The following is a 25,292-nucleotide window of genomic DNA, read 5'->3' as shown; positions in this document are numbered from 1 at the left end:
TTTATTAATCCTCTGAGAACACCAGGCTCACTGTGGCCTCTGCCCATGGGGCCACATGGAGCACCCCCAAAGATGGATATTGGGGTCTCAGAGGAAACCTCTCATAAGAGGCCAAATTCTGAGGACTGACAAGATAGGAAAAAGCTTTTTACAGTGAATTCATTTCTCATATGGCTTGTTCCTGGCTGTACTCTTTGAAGATCCTCTTTGTTTTTATCTCCAACCAGAAATACCTCCATGTTACACCAATCTCCACACAAATACCACCATCAATACACCATCTAAAACAGTGCTTCGTGGGCGCCTGGGTGGCTCAGTTGGCTAAGCGACTGCCTTCGGCTCAGTTCATGATCCTGGAGTCCCGGGATCGAGTCCCACATCGGGCTCCCTGCTCGGCGGGGAGTCTGCTTCTCCCTCTGACCCTCCCCCCTCTCATGCTCTCTCTCTCAAATAAATAAATAAAATCTTAAAAAAAAAAAAAAAAAGACTCTCTCCCTCTACCTCTCCCCCACTCTCCCCCTAAAATAAATAAAGAAATCTTTAAAAAAAAAAAAAAAGTAAAACAGTGCTTCGTCAAAGTACGTATTCAAATACTGATTGACTCTTGGCTTCAAAATTTTGCTTGGTTAGACCTTAAATTTTACTCCCTGGACATTTTTTTTAATCCCCTATTAGATTCATTTTAAATAGACCACTATAGAATTTAATAGTTTTGAGGTTGAGATTAGCAGGACATTAATTAACTGCCAAAACCAGTACAAACCAGGGTAGTTCAGCCCTTCCTTCCATGTTACTGTAAACTTCCAAGTGATGCAACAGCCTTTTCTCTTTTGCAGGTTGGATCAGGTGGTAATTCATGTAGGAGCCCTGAGCTTGAAAGATTCACAAGAACTGGTAGGTATGTAGGTCCATCTGGGAGAGACCACTCAAGGGGCCTCCTTTTCCTTTTATTATTAGAGCATGGTTGATATATACAATGTTATATTCATTTTAGGTGTACGACATGGTGAATCGATAATTCTGTGCATTACTCAGTGCCCACCAGGATAAGTGTAATCTCCATCTGTCACCATACAATGTTATTACAATATTATTGACTACATTCCCTATGCTATACCTTTCATCTCTGTGACTTATTTTATAACTAAAAGTTTGTACCTCTTAATCCCCTTCACCTATTTTGCCCTCCCTCCAATGGCAACTACCAGTTTGTTCTCTGAGTCTGTTTCTGGTTTTTTGTTTATTTGTTCATTTGTTTTGGTTTTTTTTTAGATTCCACATAAGGGAAGGAGCTCCTTTTTTATGCTGAAGTTAAACTCAATACCATTTTTGCTATATATTGGGTGCTATCACTGGGGAATATGAGGTGTGGGACCTCAGAGCTCACCATCCAGAAGCAGGCACGGAGCCATAATGAGAGTAGCCCGAGGTGATAACTTCTGTAGCAGAGTTTTGAGTAGGAGACAGAGGCCCGTCTTCCTCCGAGGGGTGGGTATAGAGGTAGCTCAGTTTGCAAGTAGGGAGAAGAACTTGAGCCAACCTCAGTTTCTCTAAGAAGCAAAAGGCAAAGCCATCTGCTGGGCATGAAGGAGATGGAAGATGGGGTTCAGAGATGAAGAGCAGTAAAAATTGAGAATCACTGCCCAGGAAAATGGGAGGGAAAACTGAAGCACAGGAAGATTGTCCCCACCCATGTTCTTATCAGCATTATTTACAATAGAAAGAGGTGAAAGCAACCCAAATGCCCATCAGTGGATAAATAGATAAACAAAATATGGTATATACGTACTATTAAAGGACAAAAATACAAATGAGTAATTTAAAAGATCAAATTGGCTTTATTGAATGAATCCAGCAGCATCCAATCTAGCAAATAGAAAGGAGCTCTATCGAGCTGTGGAAAAGGAAAGGTAAAAGACAGAGAGGGAGCAAGAAAAAGGAAATTATTAGCAAAGAACACATTGTTTTAAGCAAGGTCGCCCTCCTAAGGGCAATGGTAGGGGCCTGACAGTAAATTTTCTAGGGCTGACCAGGAAATTCCACGTTGACAGTTTAAAGGTTACATTCCTGGGAGGATTGAAACTGAAGTCAGGTTAGGTATTAAGTCTTGGTTTGCTGACATGGATCCTTAATATAAGTACTCCATTTGGGTCCTGTGGTTTTCTTTTTAACAATACAATGGAATATTATTCAGCCTTAAAAAGGAAGGGAATCCATCCTGTCACCTGCTATAATATAGGTGAAACTCTTTGAGGACATTATATTAAATAAAATAAGCCAGTCACTAAAAGACAAATACTATATGATTCCTCTGAAATGAGGTATCTAAAGTAGTCAAATTCGTAAAAACAGGAAGTAGAATGGTAGTTGCCACGGGCTAGAGGCAGAGAGGAAGAATTATTTAATGGGTATAGAGTTCCAGATTTGCAAGATGAAAAGTTCTAGAGATCTGTTTTTTAACAATGTGAATATACTTAAAACTACTGAACTGTACACTTAAAAATGATTAAGGTGGTAAATTTTATGTGGTTTCGTCACAATTTAAAAAAATTTTTTTTTCAAAGTAAGCTCTACGCCCAACATGGGTTTTGAACTCATGGCCCTGACATCAAGAGTCACATGCTCTACCGAGCCAGCCAGCCACCCCTAATTAGTTAATTTTTTAAAAAGGATTGCCCAATGGTGCTAAAAAACCAACTGAAGTTGTAAGTCATAAATCTGTCTTACCACCATTCAACTAAGTTATGAAAATTTCTTTCTAGGTATAGTCTTCAACCAGGACATAGGTTCAAGGACACGAACAATTGGATTGCTCCAGGTTTAGAGATTAGCAGATTAGGTAGAGCAAAGGCCAGGAATGGAAGGAGTTAAAGTTTCTGGCAGAAAAGTACATGACCTGGTGGTTTTGAGGACTTTGTGAATTGGGTAAAAAACGAAAGCTCGAAAGTGTTGAGGTATTTACCAGCAGGCCCAGAACCTGGACCACTACTAAATTAACCATGTTTTCAGAATTTATATATTCTGATTTCCAAGATTACAATGACTTGATCTAGCCCCAACATCTTCTTGATGGGTTTTGTTTTTCCTATTACTGAATTTAGAAATGGGATATATATATATTTGCAAAATTGCAATTCAGTACTCCTAGGTAAGCCACAAGGGAAGGCATATTGCTAAGTGGTTGCTTAATAAGCCTAGAATCAGAACGTGGAGACTTGATTTATTCTTCTTATGTGTCATTTGTTCTTCTTTCAGTAGGCCTTTCGATTAAGGTAGTGTGATGTAGGAAATTTGTTTTCATCTCTTTTTTTAAAAAAAGATTTTATTTATTTGACACAGAGAGAGCGAGAGCAGGAACACAAGCAGGGGGAGTGGGAGAGGGAGAAGCAGGCCTCCCGCTGAGCAGGAAGCCCGACGCGGGGCTCGATCCCAGGACCCTGGGATCATGACCTGAGCCGAAGGCAGACGCTCAATGACTGAGCCACCCAGGCGCCCCTGTTTTCATCTCTTTTTAATTGCTTTCTTTTCCTATGTGTGATATAAATTTTAAAATATCGTCATGACGTGAAAGGTTGTCATCCATTGAGCTGAACACTAGAATAGTGTAGAGATAATCTTAGGACAGAGATAATCCCCTTCTATAGGGATAATCCCCTACTGTGGGGATAATCTTGCCAATGAGACTGTAATTTGGCATCTGCTTAGCCATAACTCCATTGGATGATGTTTGGGCACTGCCATCAACTGTCTCTTAGCTGTTTCCTTTTTTCTTATTTTCAGCTAAGGTTATCCTTCTACTCTTGTCCTAATGGAGTGCTAAACAAATGATTCAAATATATTATATGCAACCGGTGGCCAGTGATTTAATCAACCATGCCTATGTAGTGAGGCCTCCATTAAAACCCAAAAGGGCAGGTTTCAGAGAGCTCCCAGGTTGGTGAACATGTGGAGATTTGGGGAGAGTGGAACACATGGAAACTACAAGCCCTATCTCCATACCTTGCCTTAGGCATCTCTTCCATCTGGCTGTTCCTGAGGTAATATCTTCTTATACTAAACTGGTGGCCTAGTAAGTAAGATGTTCCTCCGAGTTCTGTGAGCCAGTCTAGCAAATTAAGTGACCCAAGGAGGGGATTATGAGAACCTCCAACTCTGTAGCCAGTCGGTCAGGAACACAGGTGATGACCTAGGCTTGTGACTAGCATCTAAAGTTCAGGGAAGCGGGGTAGTCTTGTCGGATGGAGCCCTGAACCTGTGCAATCTGACTGTCTCCAGGTAGACAGTATCAGAGTTGAATAGAATTGCAGGACACACAGCTGGTATCAGAGAATTGCCTGTTGATGTGGGGAAACCACCCCCCAACCCACAGACATCTAAATTGTCACCAAACCCAATGGTCTTCTTTCTTCTTTTAAAGGCCCGACACGCAGCAGAAATAGGAGCTGATGGCATCGCTGTCATTGCACCTTTCTTTCTCAAGCCAAGGAACAAAGGTAAGCAAATAGTCTAAATACACAGTGCCTCGTGTGGTCCACTTCTTTTTGCCTTCATTGAAAATGGTCATGCTGACCTCCTGAAAGTAAAGTTGTATGGACTTCTGTGGGCGTGAAGTTGCAGCGGTACAGTAGCTGTCCAGAATATTTGGTCTCCCTGGATCCATACAAGAAAAGACTCCTTTAAGAAGGGCTTCAGCTCTTTTGCCAAGTAATCTGATTGGGTCATCCACCAAGCCCCAGGTCAACATACAGGTACCTGTGTTGGGTCAGGCGTCCACCCCTAATCTAGTCAGTTGTGTAGGAAGTCAGAGTTACATGGCAAAGCATGGGATCATTTTTCTCAAAAAAAGAGGAATATAAGTGGTGGGCATCTTGAGACATGTTCTATTCAAGGTTGAGTCAGTAATGAATTTGAGGGAGATTTCAGAGAAAGATCCATGGTCTTCCAAATTACCAAGTTAATTGCTTTCTCCTTCTCTGCTTTCTCTACGGAAACTTTTGTGGTTTCCAAGTATACTGAGTCTTTTTAATCCTTCTGATTAGCAAACGAAGGAATACAGATTTTGAAAGGATTGAAAACAGACAATCCATGATTGCATGCATGATTAAATAAATTCATAGCTAAATGTAATTGGGTCAAAATTATCATGAAATACCATCGATTATTGGTAGAGAGAAAATAATTGTCAATATAGGATAAGTAATTTAAATACTGCCATCTTGGGAATTGAGAATGAACATTTTAAAAGTTTTTTCACATGGTTATAAAAATTTTACGTGAATACGTTTCCCAAAAAGACAGACAAAGGAAAGATAATGAGTTATTCATAATATTCTTGTCAAATATTTATCACAGAGTACATCATCACAGTATTCAGATGAAGTATTTTCTCCCCCACTCTCCAGTGTAAGCAAGTCTGCTGGATTTATTTATCCTCTGCAGTAATGTCGCAGTGAAAGCTCACGGAGGATGATGTAGGAAATTGCAAATCCTCAGTAAACTAGAATGAATTCTCTTCTGCTATATCTGGATTTCTCCCCAAATGGGAAAAGTGCCAACCTCTGGTTGAATTATTGTGAGGTGTGCCACTATTCTTCTAACTTCCCTCTTTGAGCAAATGTTTATCTTTTTGTTGTAGAATTTTCTCAGTTACAACTTGATGATTCTGATCCTAATGCAAATTCCTTGTTCACTGACCACATTTAGCCCTTTTGGGGTAAGAGCACAGGAGTCCAACCGACGGGCTTCTGGCTTTGATAAGAGTATTTCAAGAGCTTCTCTTAATATGTGGGAAGGTTTGCACCAGTTTTGTTTTTTTGTTTTTTTTTAAAGATTTTATTTATTTATTTGAAAGAGAGAGAATGAGAGAGAGCACATGAGAGGGGAGAGGGTCAGAGGGAGAAGCAGACTCCCCGCCGAGCAGGGAGCCCGATGCGGGACTCGATCCCGGGACTCCAGGATCATGACCTGAGCCGAAGGCAGTCGCTTAACCAACTGAGCCACCCAAGCGCCCTGCACCAGTTTTATAATAGTATTTAAGGACAGCAGGAAAGTGATCATCTTATTTTGGCCTTTCTACAGAAAGGAAAATAAACCTTTGAATGAAGTGTTGCAAAGACATTGCAGTATCAATCTCGGATGATTGAGAGGGATCAAGAATTTTCAGCTTCTGAGAGGGATGGTTGCATTTCAGTAGATGGTTAGTTTTTTTTACCAGGGAAAGCCAGTGTTTTATACTTGTTCACACCATGGCTTGTCCTGCTATTCTTTCAGATATCTTGATTAATTTCCTAAAGGAGGTAGCTACTGCCGCCCCAGCATTGCCATTTTATTATTATCACATTCCCGCCTTGACAGGGGTAAAGAGTAAGTACTGCTTCTTTCCATGTTTCTTTCCCTCCATCTCTCACATCTTACCCTGTTTCGCTAAGAAACTCCCACTCCATCGCACTCCACCCTGTGTCACAAAAGCATAAAACTATTGACAGGATGGTTCGGATTGGCTCCAAAATAAGTCAGTCTTATCAAAAATAAGTCCCTCTTATCAATCATTGACACTACCTTATAATGAACGTTTTTAAGTGTGAAAGATGCTTTTCTAGCAGACACCTTGTGTCTTGTATGAGAAGACACAAGCCTATAAGCCCCGTAAGGACGAAGGCTGTGTCTACCTTGTCCTCTACTGTATTCTCAGTGCCTGGTACATAGGAAGGTACTCTGATCCCTCCTCACTTTTCTTTTGGCTTTCTTTCTTTTTTTTTTTTAAGATTTTTAAAATTTATGGGATCATGACCTGAGCCAAGGCAGACGCTTAACTGACTGAGCCAACCAGGTGTCCCTTCTTTTGACTTTTCTTTTATTGTTACTATGCTTCTCCAGAAAGGAGATTGTTACAATTAGATGAGATTTCTTAGGAGATTATTTTTTAGATATGATTCCTTTCTACTTCCTTAAAAGAAAAAAAAAATAGAAGTTGTGCTTTGGAAAAGTTCATCTGTTGTCTTCGAGGAATGGAAGCGTGGGGGCTGAAATTTGATGAGTACATAGGAACTCCTAAGTGAGGGCAAGGGACGTCCAGCTGAGAACAGCCCCTGGCACTCAGTGCAGATGTGAGGGGCTCTACAAGACGGGATTTGACATTTTCTGGAGGGGTGCAGATTCGTGAGGCATTTTCTGTTTTGAGCAGTTCGTGCTGAGGAATTGTTGGACGGGATTCAGGATAAGATCCCCACCTTCCAAGGGCTGAAGTTCAGTGACACCGATCTCTTAGACTTCGGGCAATGTGTTGATCAGAATCGCCAGCAACAGTTTGCTTTCCTTTTTGGGGTGGACGAGGTAAGTCGCCCACTGGCCTGTCCCAGCGGGTTCGTTGCCCTCCAGAACAATTTGTAAAGCTATTTAGATAGCAACATTTTTTTTCTCTTACTCTTTTTCCTAAAAGTGAATACCCTGTGTCTGTTTTTGCTTAGCAACTATTGAGTGCCCTGGTGATGGGAGCGACTGGAGCAGTGGGTAGGTAAGCCTGACTCGTTTTTCCACACGGTTATAAATGTAAAGTCCCCCCGTGGAGGCATTCACTGCCTATGTGGTTATACTTCTTGTATGGACGCCTTTTCTAATGAAAGCTGCCTTTCTTTCCCCCAGTCTTTCAGCAAAAAGGAATTAAGTAGAGCTTAGCAGTTTGTTAGCAACTCAGTCACTGTTTTTAGAAGCATCTGTTGCAATTAGAGGTGAGGCACATGAGCTAAGAGCATGCACAGAATTTGTCAGAAATTACTTAGTTATTAATAAGAGGAACCCACTGAAAGTAGCTAATGCGGAAGAAGACACATTATTATAAACTACTGGGAGATTGGGTAAAACTCAAGAGGAGGAAATGCAGCCAGGCCTCAGAGAAGATGAGAACCCAGGCCTGCAAAACACTCAACAGCCAGGACAGATCGTTCTCCATCTGTGGTCCTCTGGAGACTCTCACCCCTGCGTCTCTCTGCATACCTCTCTCTTTCCCTCTCTTGCTCTCCAGGTGCGCTCTCTATGCTTCAGCATGCACATGGCCAATCGTGGCTGCCCGGTCGTGAATCTCATCTCAGGATATCACTAGATAGCACTGCCTGTTGGGCTTACCTAAGTCCAATCAGCTGCAGCCAGCTAAATAGACGTACATGGCCTGATGCCTACTCAGGCAGAGGCAGGCAATTCAATTAGCATGTCCACTGCACATGTTTACCTAATTCATTAGAAATATGCCTGCAAGGGATTGAGTGAAATATTCGTGTTAACTGAAAGTGCATTACCTCCAAATAGGAAAAGTGTAGGAGAAGCAAAGTAGTATTGATAACATGTCTTGGTGAGCATGGCTTTGATGAAGAATAAGTAAGTTGGATGATCTCAATGGCTTATTCACCAAGCCAGGATGGTGACGTCCTGCAACATCCATTGTCACTACAGGGACATTTCTACCATGGGAACCTGAATGCCTGGGATCTGCTGACCATGAAATTCTTACTTTCTTTTCCCCCAGAAATTCTTACTTTTTTGACTTTTGTTTTTTGGCCTCCATACTAGGCATTTTAATTTTGTCAACATAATCTATAAGCAAAGTACATTTCGTTAGACTTTATTTCTTCTTAATTATAATTACATTTCTCTCTAACTAAATATGCCTAAGACCCCTAGAATTTGAATTTTAGTATTCTGAAACTCCTCCGGCATATTGTGATTTAGGGGTGTTTCACATCTATAAGGGACTTATCTCAGCTATTGTATTATATTTTTTCCTTACTTTTTTACCAGAAGATAATGTGAACTTCACGTTTTTGGAATCCCTTGCTGTTCAGTCCAGGGTTTCCATGTGAAGGACCAACAACATTCTGTTCTTGGTACATCAAGATAAATATATTTTTCTGAGACTGACTTACTATATGAGAAGTTGCTAGAAACTGCGGAAACATCCTTGTTAAGAATTTCTGTAAACTTCTACCTTGCTGATTTCTCTAAGAATTCAGTGATTAGTCTGAGGTATTTGTCTTTACTGGTAGAGTTGGATATTATATTTTTTTTCAAGATTTTATTTATTTATTTGGCAGAGAGATAGCGAGAGAGGGAACACAAGCAGGGGGAGTGGGAGAGGGAGAAGCAGGCCTCCCACGGAGCAGGGAGCCCGATGCGGGGCTCGATCCCGGGACCCTGGGACCATGACCTGAGCTGGAGGCAGGCGCCTAGCGACTGAGCCACCCAGGTGTCCCTGGATATTATTTTTTTAAGTCCACATTTTATCAGATCAAATAACTTATTTTCACTTTCATTTGTGCTGAATTGTAGTAGATAGCAGCATGAAGGAATGAAAGCCTTTGCCGCAATTGTGTGGCCTTCTTTAAGTCATAGTTTCTTCACAACCAAACAGAAGCCAGGGATTTGAGGGGATTAGACATGATTTATGTCAAGCACCTGGAACACAAGAGACAATAAATGATCTCTCATTTTATTATCATCTTTATTATTATTATTATTATTATTATTAGAAAGTAGTCTCTAGGTAATATATAAATTGTATAAGCATATATATTACAGGTAATATATAAACTGGCAGAGAACTCAGATAATCTGCTGGGATTTGCCCCATTCACCTAGTTCCTCGGCATAAGGCTTTAGGCCTCACCTCAGATACTACGTTTTACCCACAGTTCGAATCTAGCTTCGTGCCTGCGCACGTGCTCTGGGGCAGGTGTTGGCCTCTGTTATTCCCTACCAAATACACCTCCATCTCTAACTTTTTCCCCTTTTTTCTAACTTTATCCTTTTCCGACTTTTCTTCCTTTTCTTTATCCCCTTTGGTATTCTGTGCCTCCTCTTGGCACTGCTTATTGTCGCTGATAACTCAGAAGTGAAGACACCTGATCTCTAATAGATTAGGGCCAAAAAATAGACTTCTGGGAGGCCTGGTCTATTTTTCCCTTTTAGGCATCAAAGGGATTTGAAGATCTAGACTTCTCCCGCTGAGTTACTGATACTGCAGTGTGTGCTGTTTTCTTTCCAGTACCTATAACTACATGGGAAAAAAGACAAACCAGATGTTGGAGGCTTTCGAACGAAAGGACTTCTCTTCAGCCCTGAACCATCAGGTTAACTTTTCTTTCCCACTGGATAATTCTTATTCTCTCTCATCAGCACTCCTAGCACACCTGCCCTCGTTAAAATTGCCTTGCTGCTTCTTTCTTTACTTTCCTCCTGCTTCTTAGCTGTTCTTGTTTAGAGCCAAACCTGTCCCCATTGTCTATGTTCCCTACATGTCTAATCAGGACAGGCCCCATACGGGAATGACTTCTCTCTCTGTTCCTCCTAGAAATGATCATATTTTTACTCTGTGTTCAAAGTATGTTTGTGACTATAAAATAATAGTGATAGATTTCTGGGGAAATGACCCATGCCATCCCCTTGAGGACTTCACACCCAAGTCTCCAGAGTATATGAAGAAGCTGTGAAGCTGGTAACCCAAAATGGGGAGCTTTAATCCAAAGTCAGAGCAGGTCAGTCATCTTCACCTGCCATGTGCTGAGAATTGGAAGCATCTACCAGGCAGAAACAAGAGCCGAGTGAGTGATCTAAAAGGAGACACTGGCTTGGAGAGAGGAAGAGAAAAGCCGCAGGAGCTGATGTGTTACAGGGAAGACCCCAGGGGAAATGGCGGCTGCCGTTAATGTTACACCGAGGGCAGGCTAGCTGTCCAGAGAATGGAGAGCCTCATGAAGGGCAGAACCAATCTCGCAGCTGGGTAATATGTGTGCTTGAGGTAAGTGGAATGAGGTGGAAAGAAACAGCATAGGCACAAGAGAAGGACTTTTCGGAGGCCAAGAGGCCCAGGGATTTTCAAGATAGTAAAAGTAGCTAAGTGGAGTATCCCAGGGAAATAAGTGGGAGTGAAAGGCATAAGCGAGATTGGAGCAGGTTCTGAAAATTCCAGCCTGTTCTGAGTTGTATGACAGGAAAACCATAGGACCGAATAGATAGTAAAACGGCCCTGAGAGGAGCCCTTCAATTCAGCAGCTTCTTTTATTGACTGGTCCCATTTCCATCTCTTTTCCTCCCATTAGTCCCACACAAATAAGTCATCCCTCTCAAAATGGTATTGGTGAGGAATGTAGTTTACCACATTCTCTGGCTTTTCTTACAGAAGGCTAGTGTGAGTGGGTCTCATTGACTCCTTTATTCATATGCAAAGGGCTGAGCCAAGTGCGTAACTTCAGTCAAGCTGGTCTCTGCTGTAAAGGAATTTGCAGTCAGGTGAAGAAGCAGACCAGCAAAAAATCAGGGCAGAATTTATTCATTCTCATGGACTCCAACGCCGTCTGTTATATTTACATAAGTGAAATGACATGCATACAGAGATGTTCCAGACTACATTGTTTATAAGAGCAAAAGACAGAAACAACCCAACTATCCATCCATAAGGAAATGGTTAAAAACATTATGTTTGAGTTATGCAATGGAGTTATATGCAGCCCTTAAAAGGATGAGATCATTTTCTGTGTACAGATCTGGAAAGACTCCATGATCTATTAAGTGTGCAAAAGCAGTGGAGGACAGAGTTGTGAATGTAATATACTAGTTTGTGTGAGAGGGGAAAAAAGAACGTACACATATATGTTTTTAAGGCTCTGGGTGTTAAAATTTCATTCTGTACTGAATTTTTTTTACTAGACTGTATGTAATTGGTTAAAACAACATAAAATGTCATCGAAAATGCATCTCTTAATGAAATGGATGGGAGTCTGCCTTTATGAATTAGTTCACGAATTCATGGATGAATATTACTTAATGCTAGGATGAGTTACATTTCAGCAGTGATACTATTTCTGTTTTTTGTTTTTAGAGAAATAAATGCTATGAAACCCTGTTCATATAAATTAGTAGTAAGAATAGAAGAAATTTTGTTATAGCAATGTCACTCAATTCTTTGAACAGTTTTTTGAGTTGTGTTAAAAATCACAGAATGCTTTAGTGACTTTCAGCTGACAGCCTGAGTAGCAACATTGAAAGCGATGTTGAAAGCAAAAAGTTGAAAGCCCTATGATTTTTTAGAGGACATGTTACCCATTAATTAGAGGAATCGCTTTGTCACTCTGTCGATGCCAATACCAATATTTTGATCTGCTCCTTTATTTGGTTCCCAGAGGTGTCCCAAGGCAGTGATACAGGAGATATGTCTTTATTTTTTTCAAAAGTGGAAAAAGAAGCACTTATGAAGAGGAAATCTAAAAGAACAATCTGCACCTCCATGCAAATTCTTAGTCTCATCAGTTTTAGAAAAATAGCACTTATGGAAGTTAAGGATCTAGAAATTATTTATTCCCATAAATCTTAGCCTTGCTAAGTGCCCCTTAGAGAGTACCTCAGAAGTTAGCATACCCCAGTTTGAAAACAACCTCTCTAGCTGATAAGTTTAGTTGGGTAAGGGTTGGCTAGATGGATGAAGGGTGCCTACCCCTTTCTTTACTGTACAATTCTATATTTGGCACCTCTTTTCTCATGGCCCCCTTTTATAAAGCTTACATGTATAAAAAGATCCTACCTTATCCTGAATGGATCTCAACCATCCTCACTTAGCTGTTTTTCTCCACTCTGACAGGCCTTCAGAAAACTAAGGTGTTGGGCTTTTTTGTTTGGGGTTTCTGTCCTTTGACCTCCAAAATTTCTAAATTGTTATCACAGCTTATGTAATACTGACTGTAGATTTGTTTTTTCCTTTCCAGTTTTGTATTCAGAGATTTATCAACTTTGTGCTCAAACTCGGTAAGTTTTCTACTTTGTCTGCTGTGAGTTTGAAGGAAATGGTACACTGTCACTTTCCGTGAGGGTTCAACAAGGACACCTTTCAATGTTCTGTTGCAAGCAGAGTTTTATTTCCAATACTAGCCTCAGGGCCAACCCTATAAAGTGGTGAAGTAAATCTAGTTGGCACCCTTCTACAATTCTTGTTCCTCAATCTTAGCACTTTGCTTGCCTTCCCACTCTGCACACCATCATTTGATCCTTCTCAGCACTCACTCCCTGTACTTGCCTCTGCTCATTAAAATTCTACCACACCGTGGCTGATTTCAGCCTGAGTGCTTGGAGGAAGGCAGTCTGAATATAGATCTTACTAAATTGTGAATGACTGACAGCTCTCCCAAGAGTATTTGCAGTGTAAAAAGAGTTTATTAACATAAGTAAGCTCAAATGGATGGAGGTTTGGATAATATGACAAAGTAAAATTTGAGGGAAATATAGTGAATTTGCATAGAGAAGCCTTCTCAGAGTCTCTTAAATATTATCCCATCACAAATGACAAATGCCACCATTCACCCCACTTCTGAGGAGATTGGCGCTTCATGAGAACCTGGGTCAAGTCCAGGAAAAGCTTTAAGTTTATTCTTGGCAGACCTCCCACCTCCCTTTCAGAGCCGTTCTGCCCTATCATGGCAACTCCTCCCGAGCCCCAAGCACCCATTATGTGGTATGGCCCGCATTCTTGCAGGGTCGTCTGCGAGCTCTCTTAATTCTTTAAAGACAGTGTTTCCCATCTGCTTTTCACTTTCACGATTTCTGTCATATTTATGTGCCACAAGTATCATTAATTACCTATTATTATTCCCTTGTCCTAAACAATACTTTTCACAAAATTGGGGGTTTGGTGTGATAGTTTTATATGTTCCTAAGGTGAATTAAATAAATATTGAACTATTAAAATTAGAACTAAAAGTGTACCTATGTATATATAAGATCATTCTGTATACCAACAGTGAGACTGCAACATTTTTGCCAAATATAGCTCTAAGATATTAGCTGAAAGAATTTACTCTCTTGCCAGAATATTTGCATTTTAAAAGTGGACTCGGGGCGCCAGGGTGGCTCAGTTGGTTAAGCGTCCAACTCCATTTCAGCTTAGGTCATGATCTCAGTGTCATGAGATCGAGCCTTGCGTTGGGCTCCATGCTGGGCCTGGAGTCTACTTAAGATTCTCTCTCTCTCTGCCCTCCCCCCCATAGATAGATAGCTACATACATACATACATACATACATACATACATACATATATAAAGTGGACTCTTGTAGATAATTTTTATGATTTAAAAGAACATATCTTTAAAGAAATCATTTCAGACTTCTTTGGCAGGTTGGAGCTTTCATGGTTTAGGCAAGGAGAGACTTATCTTAATAAACTTGTAGTCTTGGGGCGCCTGGGTGGCTCAGTTGGTTAAGCGACTGCCTTCGGCTCAGGTCACGATCCTGGAGTCCCGGGATCGAGTCCCGCATCGGGCTCCCTGCTCAGCGGGGAGTCTGCTTCTCCCTCTGACCCTCCTCCCTCTCATGCTCTCTGTCTTTCATTCTCTCTCTCTCAAATAAATAAATAAAATCTTAAAAAAAAATTTTTTTAAATAAACTTGTAGTCTTATTATGAGGGTAGCTCCCTATTCTGCCATTTGTAATAAGCCTGGAAGGGCCATTTTGCATTCATTAAACTATACTCTGTATCTTTGGTCATGCTAGTATTTTCCTTCCAGATACTTAGTTGTTACTATTAGCTTAGCAAAAGAAAGTTACTTCTCATATCTTGGATCCAAAAACCATAGCCAGTTAAAACAAATACCTTTCTCTTTCTGCTGTATTGTTTCCTTAGATCTACCTTCAACATCCCTAATTCTATCTTCAGCTCTGTTTTCTACTATTTCATTTCATTGAATATATATATTTTTTCATTTCTAGTATTTGTTTTTCCAGATTTTCCTGTACTTTATTTATATGCCCTTCTCTTAGCCTATGGCTTCTATTCCTCCTTTATCTCTGTGAGGTCTCTTTCAGAATTGTGTATCATCTGTTCTCAGGATGTGGGATTTGTCAGTTGTGCATTTGCAAGCTCTTGTGCAGCTTCTTTTTCTCATGTGTTTTGTAATTTTTAACTTCGAATTTGTCTTCAGAGACTGTTGTTTTCTGGAGAATCCATTGTGCTCTAGGTTATAAGGTGTCCTAACAAGTGGTTTTACGTTTGCCTCTGTTGGACACTATAGTTTCACCAATTCTATTGAGTTTTTAGGTTAATTTCTTAGTCCAATTTTTACAACAAGTGCCTAACGCAAATATGGATCCAGATTCATAGATGGCATAGGCTTGGGGTTTCTTTCGTAAGATCTTTTTCCATCCACAGCCTGGAAGAAGTCAAGCTTCCATGCCTCTCTATCCCCAGGCCAGCAGGCCAGGTTTTCTTCTATTGCCTTTCATAGAAGGCTGACTACCAGTTTTACATAGGGCATTTAATTTCAGCCCCCTGCTCTGCACAGACCCGAGGCTTCATCTTGCATTCCTGCCCCAGCTTTAGAACATGAGCTCTAAAAGAGCAGCATCTTAAGGAGTACATTTCTCAGGGACTTCTTAGATGTGATTGAACTAAATTCTGTCTTAGTGATGAAGTCCTGCATCATTTGATCCACAGTCATATATCCCTGAATCAGATTATCCTCATGGACCACTTGGCTTCAGCAACTCACCACGCTGACCTCTTTATTCCTGGTACCTTTGGTCCCTCCTTCTTGCTTTTGAGGTTGACTTAGAGTCTTCCTTTGTTTTGTTTTACAGTTTGTCAATTTGTCAAAAATTTTCCAGCTTTTCTATATGTTCGAGGCAGGAAGAGGGATTCCTATATCTGCTCAGTCTGCCATAGTGATAAGAAATGTTCCCCTCTTTTACTTCCACCTTACCCTATCATAGAAGTCACTAGTATATGATCTCTTCTTTAGGATGTTTGTGGCAAAGTGGATGGTCCCAGTCACATTTCCTTATTTATTTTTCCCATCTAGGTTTTGGAGTGTCGCAGACCAAAGCCATCATGACTCTGGTCTCTGGGATTCCAATGGGCCCACCCCGGCCTCCACTGCAGAAAGCCTCCAGGGAGTTTATTGCTGATGCAAAAGCTAAGCTGAAGAGCCTGGATTTTCTTTCTTCCACTGATTTAAAGGATGGAAACTTAGAATCCTATAGCTAGTTATCTCTATCAAATTAGAGTGTGTACCTTGAATGGTACCTTCATTTCTCAAGGACTTTTTAGATGAACTTGAACTAAACTCTTTTCTAGCAAATGAAATCTCACCCAATCAACGAGTACTTAAGTACCTTCTAAGATCCTAAAAATGTTTTATTTTGTGAAGGGGCAAAAACTCTAAAAGGAATCATGAGCCCTGAGTTATTCAATATTTCACAAAATTTTTGTGGAGAAATTTCTGCTTATATGGATGAAATGGAATCAAGAAAAAAATTATAATGATTCATTCCATCTGCCTTTAGGAGCTCCCATTATCTTGATTTCTGATTCTTAATCCTATTTTAATTTTTTTTTAATTTTAAACCACTATAATGTACTTCCATTTTAATAAATATTCATTTGGAGTCTAGGACAACTCTGAGCTACTTCATTTAGGCAAATACACTTCAATGCCAAATTACAACATAACTCAACTCTACACAACTATTAACACACCCGCTCACTTGGCTGCTCAGTCTAATTCTAGAATATCTGCTTTCGGATTCACTGTGATGTCAGTTTTCCCCCAAAACACTGCATTAGGTGAAGACTTGCTTCAGTTCTTATCACTCAAGGGCCTATTAGAGTAGCTTTTCATAGAACAAAGAAAAGGCCCTCCCCAAAGATGAACTCAAGTCTCCACTTCTTGATATATAGAGAACTTCTCAAAGCTCAAAGTCTCAACCAAAGAGCTCTCCTCTGGGCACCACACACTTCCCCTTTCCCCACAGGAAGTGAATGGCTCCCCCACAGTGAAGGCCAATGTCCCCTCTATTGTGAGCCCAGGGGCTAACTGTTATTTCCTGGTCACACTTCAGCACATTTTGAAGATTGGGGGAAGGACCAAAAGATTTCACTCTCTCTATCCCTACATACCTTCTTTATTCTTTTCTTTCTCAGTAGTATGGCTGTTTTAATCTCCTTTCCAAAAAACCCTGGTTAGTCCTTCCTAATAACAAAGTGTATTGCCAGTCAACCCTTGGTGATTGTAAACCTGACTATCCAGTCTATCAATTACTGAGGATTTTTTTTTTTAAGATTTTATTTTATTTGAGAGAGAGAATGAGAGAGAGAGAGCATGAGAAGGGGGAGGGTCAGAGGGAGAAACAGACTCCCCACAGATCAGGGAGCCCGATATGGGACTCGATCCTGGGACTCCAGGATCATGACCTGAGCCGAAGGCAGTCGCTTAACCAACTGAGCCACCCAGGTGCCCAATTACTGAGGATTTTTACTCTTTTTTTTTTTTTTTTACTCTATATTTTATCTCTGAAAAGGAGAACTTTTTCAAAATGAGAATTTGAAATTATCTGTGGATTCAGTTACCGTTGTCAATTGATCAGTTAAGAGTTGTTATATTTATGGCTCCTCACTCCTCTTTTTGCTCAGGAATGACATGTGCTGTTTTCTCATATTTCTACCTCCTTCAGGAGTAAGGCGTTGGGATAAGAAATTGAACTGCAGTGGTTTATGTGAATTTATATTCTCTCACTGAAACATTTCTTTATAGCCGTTAATTTCCTAAAGGAAGAAAAGGGAGGTTTTTGGTTCTGAAGAGGTCATATCCTTACTTAAGTATACTAAAGTCAAATTAATTTTTTCTATGAAGATACATCTTGGCTATCCACTAGCCAGGATTTTTTTTTTTTTTCTGTTTTTGTTTTTCTGAAGTCAGTGCTTGGAGAACTTTGAAGATGGTTAAGAAGAGCTTGTAAACACAAAGAGAAATAAGATGATTTTTCTTCAGTGACAAGGGTTGAATTTAACTCTGTGTGTTCTAACATCCAACTCCTTGGAAATGAATGTTACATAGCAATAGTTACTAATAATGCCTTTTATCAAAAGTAAATTTTTGGAGTATTATGAATTTACTATTACCTTTGAGTTTAGTCTTTAATATTAAAACTAAAATAATGATGTGAAATACTTCACTCAGCACGATACTAAAAGCAGATTTTTAACCTCTGTTTCAAGATGGAATTCTGAGATTAATTCACTGGGGATGGTGGAAGGACAAAGTGATTCCAGGGACTGGTTTTACTTAGGATCTCTTGGGTTTATTCACAGATGTAGGAAAATGCCATGGTGTGTGGGGCACCGGTGGAGGTGGGGAATGGGTAATGCATGCTCTTCTCCAGAAAGGCTGTTTGCTACAACTTGAGAGAAATTTCCTCTTGATGATCACATGAAGAGCACATAAAATCCCTTCTGTCAGGAATCTGGAGCCTGAGGGAAGGCTGGGTTGGGCTGGGCTGGGCTAAGGGACATTCTAAAATGACTGCAGTCCAAGACCAGGCACCCACCTAGACTCACCCGGGCTTTTCACATAAGGAAGAATGGAGTGGGACTTAAATGCCTGTCAAAGCAAGAAGAGCAAAGAATGGATCTAACCCATTTAACCACTGTCCTTATCACATGCTCACTCAACCCCAATTTCCTTCAGTTACATGGAGAAGGAATCTTGGAATCAAAGTTACACAAACAGCAGAGCTAAGCCCTTGCTAGAGGGGGGGCCTCACCTTGCACTTTGGGTTTCTGGGGCTGAGAAATGGCTACTTGGTGGACAAAATAACTAACCCAAATCATGTTTTCTCTGCCAACCCCTTTGGTGACTCTTGAGAGATCATTTGTTACATAGGACACATCAGCATTTTAAGTTAGACAACCAAAAGAAAAACCTTACAGAAATTTCCTAGATCTTAATCATGCAATTAGTAAACATAATGGAATGGATTCCACCAAATGTGTATAGAACCTGTGTCCAGCAGGACTTGTCACCTGTATCTGTATACCAGGTATAGGGAGTGTTCGAGTTCTATGCCACATGGACCACCTAGGAGCTTGGACATCAAGTTCACCTCCAGTATATTTTCTACACAGCAGCTAGAATGACCTTCCTCAATGCCAGGTTCCCAGATTTGAGCCAGATGTTGGATGAGGTCCTGTGGGCACAGAAAATTTTTTCAAATATCAACCTTTGGTGTAAGGGACAGGCCTCTTGCCCATCAACAAGCACACATAACAAAGTTATCGTTGAAGTCCTGGAAGTGGGCTTCCACTGATGGGCAAGCACATCAGGGGCTCAGAGTGATCTATATATAGTCCAAGTCCAGTTGGCCCCATTTAAGGTCCCCTGCCTCGGGTAGGAGGAGGTGGCACAAGGACTACAAATCGCATTCCTGGGAATCCTTGGACTGCAGTTCAACAAAGTGATTCACCTCAGGACTCGAGGGAATGGGTACATCTAAACCATCTCTTACTAAGAGCTGCAGGTAATATTCACAAGCCTGGGCGGTCTGCAGGTTGCGGTTGCTATCTGGACTCCCCAGAACATTGACCCAGTTGGTATCATCCTTGTCCTTTCCCTAAGGAAATAACCTCAGTCAGCTTTGAGGTCCCAATTTGAACATTCCACTGAGTATTCTCTACCTTTTGCTCTTTCACTTGTCTGTACAGAACTGCAGTATCTGTGGGTCTTCCATCAAGATCACTGAATCTGGCCAGAGGAAAGTGCTGGAGAATGGTGGTGCAGGAGAGAGACTAACTCCCACAAAGCAGTGAGGGAAGTGTCTCTGTGTCCCTTAGACTTCATCTGAGATTAGAATCCTGGGAAGGAGCCAGACAGGTAAAGAGAAGCAGAGGGTATATTCCTGGTGGTAGGAGCCAAAGATCTGACAATTCCAAGCCACAACAGAGTCTGTAGAGTGTGACGATCTGAACAGAAGCCAGTGGGCCAGAGTTCAGACACTAAGGAAAGAATAGGAAGGGAAATAGTTTAAAGGGACCGGAGGGAGCCAGGTCCTGTAAGGCCTTGTAAGTCATAGGAAAGTTAAACTAAAGATGTTACTCTGTGCTTTGAGTGTAAAATAACTATAAGTTGCCCAGAAGATTGAAAAATGGGTTAAGGAAATGGTGCAGAAGGAAGAAAAGTTTACAATAAGGCTTAATTACATTGCAGCTTACGTACAGCTATATATATTGTTACAAGTTTTTGTTATTATATAAACATTTTGTGGAAAAATATATTTTTCTATCTGGAATTTTTTGTTTTCTTGGGTTTGGGTAGTATACATCATGATTTTTCTGGTTAAAATTAAGCAAAAATTTTTTTTTAATTTTGTGGCTTTTTATTTATTTAGCAGTAGGGTGAATTAAACATGAAGGAAGGATAGGTATGTGCATAGTCTGTATTAGATAATTCTAACATTTAAAATATGTACAAGTACAATTTTGCTGGTTGTTTTTTTTCTTCTGCTGATGCTCATGGTACTTTTTATCCTCATATTTTGTGATTTTTAAATGTGTTTATGTACAGTGGAACCTTATATGTAATAATTACTTCAAGTCTGGATGGAAAATGCATTCTACTAAAGAGGATATGATTTGAATTCATCCAGGTGATTTCTCTCTGCTGACTAGTGACCACTTTAAAATAATTGACTTGACATTTTTGGGAGCATCACAGGAAGTGAATCTTTTTTTTCCCCCTTACCAAATACCTAGTTTGTAACAGACAAGCTTTCTTTTTTTTTTTTTTTAGATTTTATTTATTTATTCGACAGAGAGAACACAAGAAGCAGGGGGAGTGGGAGAGGGAGAAGCAGGCTTTCTGCCGAGCAGAGAGCCCGATGCGGGGCTCGATCCCAGGACCCTGGGATCATGACCTGAGCTGAAGGCAGACGCTTAACGACTGAGCCACCCAGGCACCCCCAGACAAGCTTTCTTAATATGCTCCTCCTCTGGGTTTGTTTTTATTTTTGTTTTTTTGATTTGTTTTTTTTTATTTTGTTTTATTGTTGCTATTGCTGTTCACTTTTCACTGCAGGTGTAAGGCATTCTGACTTATGGGTATATCTCAGCCTCTGTTCACTTTTCACTGCAGGTGTAAGGCATTCTGACTTATGGGTACATCTCAGCCTCTGCACTCTGGGCAGCCTCCAGGCTTTGTCTCCTTTCTCCTAAGCCCCATGCAGCTTTCAGTGAAAGGAAGCTCAAGTCCATCAGGGATCAGCAGACTCTGTCAGGGTAGGCGCTTACATCACGGTTCTCTTGCCTCTTTGGCCTCTTTGCCTCCCCCCCCTTTGGATTCATTTTTCCCTTTAACTTTTGTTTACCTTTAAGGCATATTTTTACTTTGCTGGCAACATAGCAATGCATTTTTTTTTAATTGTATTCTACACTTTTTTGTTATTTTTTTCATTAGTAGATTTATTTAGAACATCTCCATTTTTTTTGAAGTTGTTGGAATCTTTCACTTTAGATGCTTCTTTTAAATAGAATAAATTTATATTTTGCTATGTGTTCCAATCTAAGAGTCATTTTCTCTTAATAGGTGAGTATATCCCATTTACCTTCATTGAAAGTTTATTAAAAAGGGGGGGCACCTGGGTGGCTCAGTCAGTTAAGTGTCTGACTCTTTTTTTTTTTTTAAGATTTTGTTTATTTATTTGATAGAGACAGAGAGAGCACCCAGAAGTAGGCAGAGCAGCAAGCAGAGGGAGAGGGAGAAAAAGGCTCTCCGCTGAGCAAGATCCCAGGACCCTGGGATCATGACCTAAGCCGAAGGGAAATGCTTAACCACTGAGCCACCCACGTGCCCTGGTGTCTGACTCTTGATCTCACAGACATGAGTTCAAGCCCCGCATTGGGCTTCATGTTGGGCGTGGAGCCTACTTAAAAAAAAAAAAAAGTTTTTAAAAGTAGTTTGTAAAGGAAAACATTTGTTCATGAAAATACAGTACATTCTGTACTAGTATCCAATAGGAAATTACAAATTCTGGATATGTGAAACTATTTAACACTAAAAGAAGGTAACATCTCATTATCTTATAGAAATGTATTAGTATCCATGAAAGCTGGTGTAAGCAGGCAACAAAATGCTCCAATATACAAATGCATGGGAAAATAAAACCCCACACCTTAATATGGGAACCATTAAAGCAAATGTGGATATGGTGTTTCAGTGGCTACATAAGTAAGAAGCATGACAAACTGTAAACTAAATCTAAATGAGTTTCTAAAGGATAAAGGCAGAGAAAGCAAATATAATTGTAAAGCAGAACAAAGCAAGTTGCAAAATCCAATGAACTTGAATAAACTTGTAGGTAAACAAATGGCTCCGTAGAAACTGGTACAACAGATACAAAAAAATAACACACGAATGATTTCCAATGTCATGTTTGCTTGTAAAAAAAAAAAAAGCAAATCTTCACTGATAAATATGCACAGCAAGCCACAAAAATGAATTCTGATAGAAACTGGCATTTCAATGAATACCAGAACTATATAACAAGGAAGAGAGTAATTTTAAAGGTATCAGATATATTACATTCTTTATCCTCAAGATCTAGACAATTGTTTCTGCTGGACTCCAGATTATGTACTTCATCTGTGACATTTGCCATCCTGAACAAGTCATCAGTCCTTTAAATTTCAAGCTGTTATTAATAACATTATTAATTCCACTCTTAATAAATTGAACTTTCATCCTACTATGTTCTATTTGCTGTATCTAGCATCCCTCAGGCCCTCTCCTCATGGTCTCCAGTTCTGTATTGTGGGCTCAGCTAGTGGGCATACACAGTTCCACTCAGCAGCCTCTCTCCACACTTACAGCACTAAGTTTGAACTTAATGTTAGGCCAAAGCCTCCCTGGCTTTCAAGCCATGGGTTACTGTTGGTAACGCATTTAAAACTAAATCTTAGAAGGTAAGATTCTATGACTTGTTATTTTGTGAACAAAACTAGTCCAGTGGGCAGAATAGGCATCCTTACTGGGATATCCTGGGTTGGTACATTTTGTTCTTAAAAGGTGGCACATCACTTTTTGTGCTTTGGGACATACTGATCACTGCAGCTCACCCTGGATTCCTTATGGATATACCCCTTGCCATTCTCGCTCTAGGTGGGGCCTAATCTTTTCAACAGTGCATGCGTACAATGAACACAAGGTAGTTTTCACGTTTGTTTTTTTTTTAGGGGAAAAAAATGTTTTAAATATGGTATATGTTAGGTCCTGAATTTTATATGCTTATTTATCTATTCTTTGTAGTTAGTTTATGATGTAGGTTCATGACGTTTCATCGAATTTCTAAGGTGCTCTTGACTGTAAGACATCATTTGATACACCTCTGAGGAAGAAAAAAAAAACACTGATAAAGTAGAACATGCCATCTCAGTCTAGAGATATCAAAATGCTTTTTAAAGTGTATTTTAGAATTGATACAACTTAGCATCTTCCCATTTTAAAAATGAAGTAACTATGGCTAAGAGATGTTAAATATCTTATGGTCACACATGGTCTGTGGCAGAGCCAGAATATGAATCTTAACTGGGTGACACCAGACTATATTTCACACCGAGAATCTTAAAACTGTATGTCCACTTTTAACAATATCTCTTAGCTAGTGTTGTCCCTAAGATTCAAGCCCAAGGACCTACTGATGTAGTGGAGAGTTGGGTTCCATAGAGTATGGAATGACAAACAGTATACCATGGTTGTATGACAGGCAGAGTTGCCTCATGGTTATGAGTATGTGCTCAGATCCAAGCTGTTTGGGTTCAAGTCCTGGTTCCACTGCTTACTAAGTATATGACCTACAACATTTTATTTAACTTCTCAGTCTTTCCGTTATCTATAACATGAGAATTAGAATATCCATCTCCTGATGTTATCTGTCTCCTGGTTATTATGAGAATCACACCAAATAATACAGATAAAGTTCTTAGAACTGTATCAGGCACAACATAAACGCAGTGAAGTATTAGTTTTTACAGCTATCCAAGGCATTCGGTATAAGCTCTTTATACAACAGAGAAACATTACATCACTGGTAAACCTTTTAACCAATAGCTGGCAAAATAAAGTTGAAAATGATACTAAACCCAAGGCAAGAACTGCAATAGAAATTTGCATTTATTATTAATGGAGCCCAGATGATAGTGCCACTCTCAGATTTTTTCCTAGGTTGGAAGTTTTTACTGTGTTTCCATCTAACCATAGAGCGTAGGAAATGAAAAATATCTGTGGGCTCTTGAATGAGCCATGTGTGACTATTTGGAACAGTGACGTATGCAATGAGACAATGCCTTTTGCTAACTGATTTGAGAAGAACAAGCAAGTCGAAGAGGCCTGGGTGAGAAAAGGGAAAGCAACGAGTCATCATCACTAAAAGATGTGCGTATGGGATAGGTAGGTAGGTATGTGACACGATTTGTATTAAAATGACCTGAGCCGAAGGCAGTCACTTAACCAACTGAGCCACCCAGGCGCCCCAAAAATGTCACTCTTGAAGCAGTGTGATGAGTAGACTGGAAGACAGAGACAGGAAACAGGTAAACCATTGGATGGCCTATTGCAGTTGGTACCCAGTGGTGAAGCTCTAACCTAAGGAAGTGGCAGCAAGGAATGAAAGAATAGACAGAACCTAGATATAGAAGATACTTGTTTTTGTTATTTATTCCATGTAACAAATCACCCCCAAACTTAGCTTAAAACTGCAAACATTTATTAACTCATGCAGTTTCTGAGAGTCAAGAATCCAGGAGCAGCTTAACTGGGTGGTTCTGGCTCAAGTGTTTTATAAGGTTCCAGTCAAGTTATTGGCCAGAGCTTCACTCATCTCATGGTTCAACTGGGGCTAGAGAATCAGCTTCTAGGTTCACTTACATAGTAGTGAGCAGACCTCAGTTCCTTGCTGGCCATTGACCAGAAGCTTCAGCCTGCTTCCTCTGGAAAGAGAAAAAGAAAGAATGTGCCAGAGCCCAAAACAGAAATCATAGTCTTTTAGAGCAACCTCAGGAGTGACCTACCATCCCTTTCTGTATGCTAGTCGTCAAAAAGACCAGTTCTAGTACAATGTAGGATGGGACCAGCCACTTAAAACACTTCAAACTTAGCATCATAAAATTTGTTTACTCTTTCTAAGAGCAAATAGGATCACAGTCTTTTTTTTTTTTTTTAAAGATTTTATTTATTTATTTGAGAGAGAGAATGAGCTAGAGAGAGAGAGAGCATGAGAGGGGGGAGGGTCAGAGGGCGAAGCAGGCTCCCCGCTGAGCAGGGAGCCCGATGCGGGACTCGATCCCGGGACTCCAGGATCATGACCTGAGCCAAAGGCAGTCGCTTAACCAACTGAGCCACCCAGGCGCCCAGGATCACAGTCTTTTTTTTTTTAAGATTTTATTTATTTTGGGGGCGCCTGGGTGGCTCAGTCGTTAGGCGTCTGCCTTCGGCTCAGGTCAT

The 25,292-nt window shown here is 40.3% G+C and overlaps 1 protein-coding gene across 11 annotated transcripts in view; it reads left to right on the top strand.

Moving 5' to 3' along the window:
* Window positions 1–21,345, top strand: part of NPL (N-acetylneuraminate pyruvate lyase) — a 38,946-nt gene extending 17,601 nt beyond the window's left edge. For 6 of the 11 annotated variants that reach the window (XM_081824759.1, XM_081824769.1, XM_081824763.1 and 3 more), the window contains 8 exons: window positions 837–894; window positions 4,418–4,493; window positions 6,271–6,363; window positions 7,184–7,332; window positions 7,467–7,513; window positions 10,034–10,118; window positions 12,747–12,786; window positions 15,828–17,919. In XM_081824759.1, the coding sequence (XP_081680885.1) occupies window positions 837–894; window positions 4,418–4,493; window positions 6,271–6,363; window positions 7,184–7,332; window positions 7,467–7,513; window positions 10,034–10,118; window positions 12,747–12,786; window positions 15,828–16,012 (733 nt within the window). In that variant the 3' untranslated portion in view covers window positions 16,013–17,919. Of the gene's footprint in view, window positions 1–836; window positions 895–4,417; window positions 4,494–6,270; window positions 6,364–7,183; window positions 7,333–7,466; window positions 7,514–10,033; window positions 10,119–12,746; window positions 12,787–15,827; window positions 17,920–19,504 lie in introns of those variants that run through there. The other 5 variants (XM_081824764.1, XM_081824767.1, XM_081824765.1 and 2 more) reach the window with 5 other exon arrangements.
* Window positions 21,346–25,292: the final 3,947 nt, after the last annotated feature.

Source organism: Leptonychotes weddellii, chromosome 6 (genome assembly GCF_054177405.1).
Source record: "Leptonychotes weddellii isolate Sample4059 chromosome 6, ASM5417740v2, whole genome shotgun sequence".
Taxonomy (NCBI): domain Eukaryota; kingdom Metazoa; phylum Chordata; class Mammalia; order Carnivora; family Phocidae; genus Leptonychotes; species Leptonychotes weddellii.
Note: the sequence above shows the minus strand (reverse complement) of the source record. Positions and strands in the feature narration are given on the sequence as shown.